We start from the raw sequence: 1,785 nt of genomic DNA, 5'->3' as shown, positions 1-1,785 counted from the left end.
TGTAGGCATGTATTATGTTCATTTTATAGATGAATTGACTGACTTTAAAGAAACATATTTGTAATAATTACCAGGCTTGTGCTTCTAAATAAGAGACCTGCAGGTAATATAAAATTTAGGTCTTTAAATTGTGCCTCGAGTATTTGTCTCCATTCCCTTTATAAGCTGATTGGCAAAGTACTTTGCTTACTTTTTTTCTGATACACACACACACACACACACACACACACACACACACACACAAATACATGTGTATTCATTTTGGAAAAAAATAGAAAAAAGATAAAAAAACACATTCTGATTTATTAATATATAATACGCATGCTTTTAAATGAGATAGTATATCTATAGACTGCATTTAAAACTGCTTTATTAACTTTATATTTGTTAAACATCTTTCCATGCAAGTTGATGAAACTCCTCTGCTGACAGAAAAAGTTACAAACTAAGTCAAAATGAAACCTCCGATCAGAAAAATGACAGGACATCAAGGTTCATAGAAATAAGTACATCAAGAAAATGCAAGTTTAGGAAGCAGGGGGTTTATGGTTATTAACCTCAGCATTCAAGGCATAAGGCAAAACTCATCATGATGGTCATGGTGTGGGGGATCTCCTATAAGAATACGCAGACTATACCTCAACTGAAGCTCTCTAATTTTCCTCCTTAGCTCTCTCATCTCTTCCATGAACCGTTCCATATCATCTGCATCTCCATCTATCATGTCAATGTTATTGACAAGCCTATTGGGTATATCCTCTCTAAAATCCTGGGCAGGTGGAGCCCAAACCCCTCTAAAATTTCCTCTGGGCTCCTGGCCTTCATCACCTCCCAAAGGGTGGGCATCTTCTTCATTCTGCACTGGAGCCTGCTCTCCTCCTTTGATTTCCTGAGGGACATTTTCCATGTTGACTTTCTTTTCTGCTTTTACTTCCTAAGAGATAAAAAGCAAGAAGAGGGATTAAATTGTAACAAGATTCAGAGCTCTGTAGGCAAAGGTTTTCCCATCTGACAGACTTTGTGCGCCCCCTAGGGGAAGTTTCAGATCCAGCTCTGCCCCAAACCCCACCATTTTCCCAGAAAAATCTTTCTCTAAGCCACATCTCACATCAAAACCTAGGCCGAGGGATCCGGACAAGCCCTCCAGAGGTTGCCACTTTACTCCTTTCTTCGCTCACCAGCCATAGGCCCATTTTTCTAAAGACTTGGCTAGGTTTCTCATGAACTTGACTCAGGCAAGGAGGGCTGAGTCCCCCATATTCTGGTCTGATCCCTGATATCCCTACACCACAGGGCCCCAGGTACCCCCCTACCTGCAGAGATCAGAAGTAGTCTTCGTCTCTTAGCTTTGAAATCTGCGGCACGAACGGCCCTAAAGACCTGCAGACAGAAATATGACAATGGCTAGGGCTGATCCCTTAATTAAAGGACCAGTATGGGGGTGGGGCACCAGGTCCATTGTTTAAGACTCCGCTAGTCAAATACTGCCACCATCTCTTTCTCCTCCATCCGGTCTCATGGCTTCTTTTCTCACCCTGTGACGCACTACACTGCCTTCCAGAAAAAGACATTGTAATCAAAGATGATTATTTCCAAATGAGTTTCACTTCTTCTCTAGGCCCCCTACCCCACTCTCTTGTCCCTCCTGTCGCCTAATTACCATTTATTGAACGCAAATGGACAACTTTCAGGGCGAGGAGTCAAAAGAACTTACTGGGTGGAGATGTGTTTTCTTCATAACGAATTTCAATCTGGGTATCCGCCAGGAACTTTTGGAACCCAGTG

The 1,785-nt window shown here is 42.1% G+C and overlaps 1 protein-coding gene across 1 annotated transcript; it reads right to left on the bottom strand.

The window, feature by feature from the left end:
* Nucleotides 1–565: 565 nt before the first annotated feature.
* On the bottom strand, nt 566–1,368 carry BEX5 (brain expressed X-linked 5). The gene is made up of 2 exons (XM_011386330.2): nt 1,314–1,368; nt 566–934 (listed from the first exon to the last, which is right to left on the bottom strand). Exon 2 carries the CDS (start codon nt 905–907, stop codon nt 566–568), a length of 342 nt encoding a protein of 113 aa, XP_011384632.1. The 5' UTR covers nt 908–934; nt 1,314–1,368.
* Between the last annotated feature and the right edge of the window lie 417 nt (nt 1,369–1,785).

The sequence above is a fragment of the Pteropus vampyrus genome, unplaced genomic scaffold (genome assembly GCF_000151845.1).
Source record: "Pteropus vampyrus isolate Shadow unplaced genomic scaffold, Pvam_2.0 Scaffold1115, whole genome shotgun sequence".
NCBI lineage: Eukaryota > Metazoa > Chordata > Mammalia > Chiroptera > Pteropodidae > Pteropus > Pteropus vampyrus.
The sequence above is the reverse complement of the archived record's forward strand: the minus strand, read 5'-3'. Positions and strand labels throughout refer to the sequence as shown.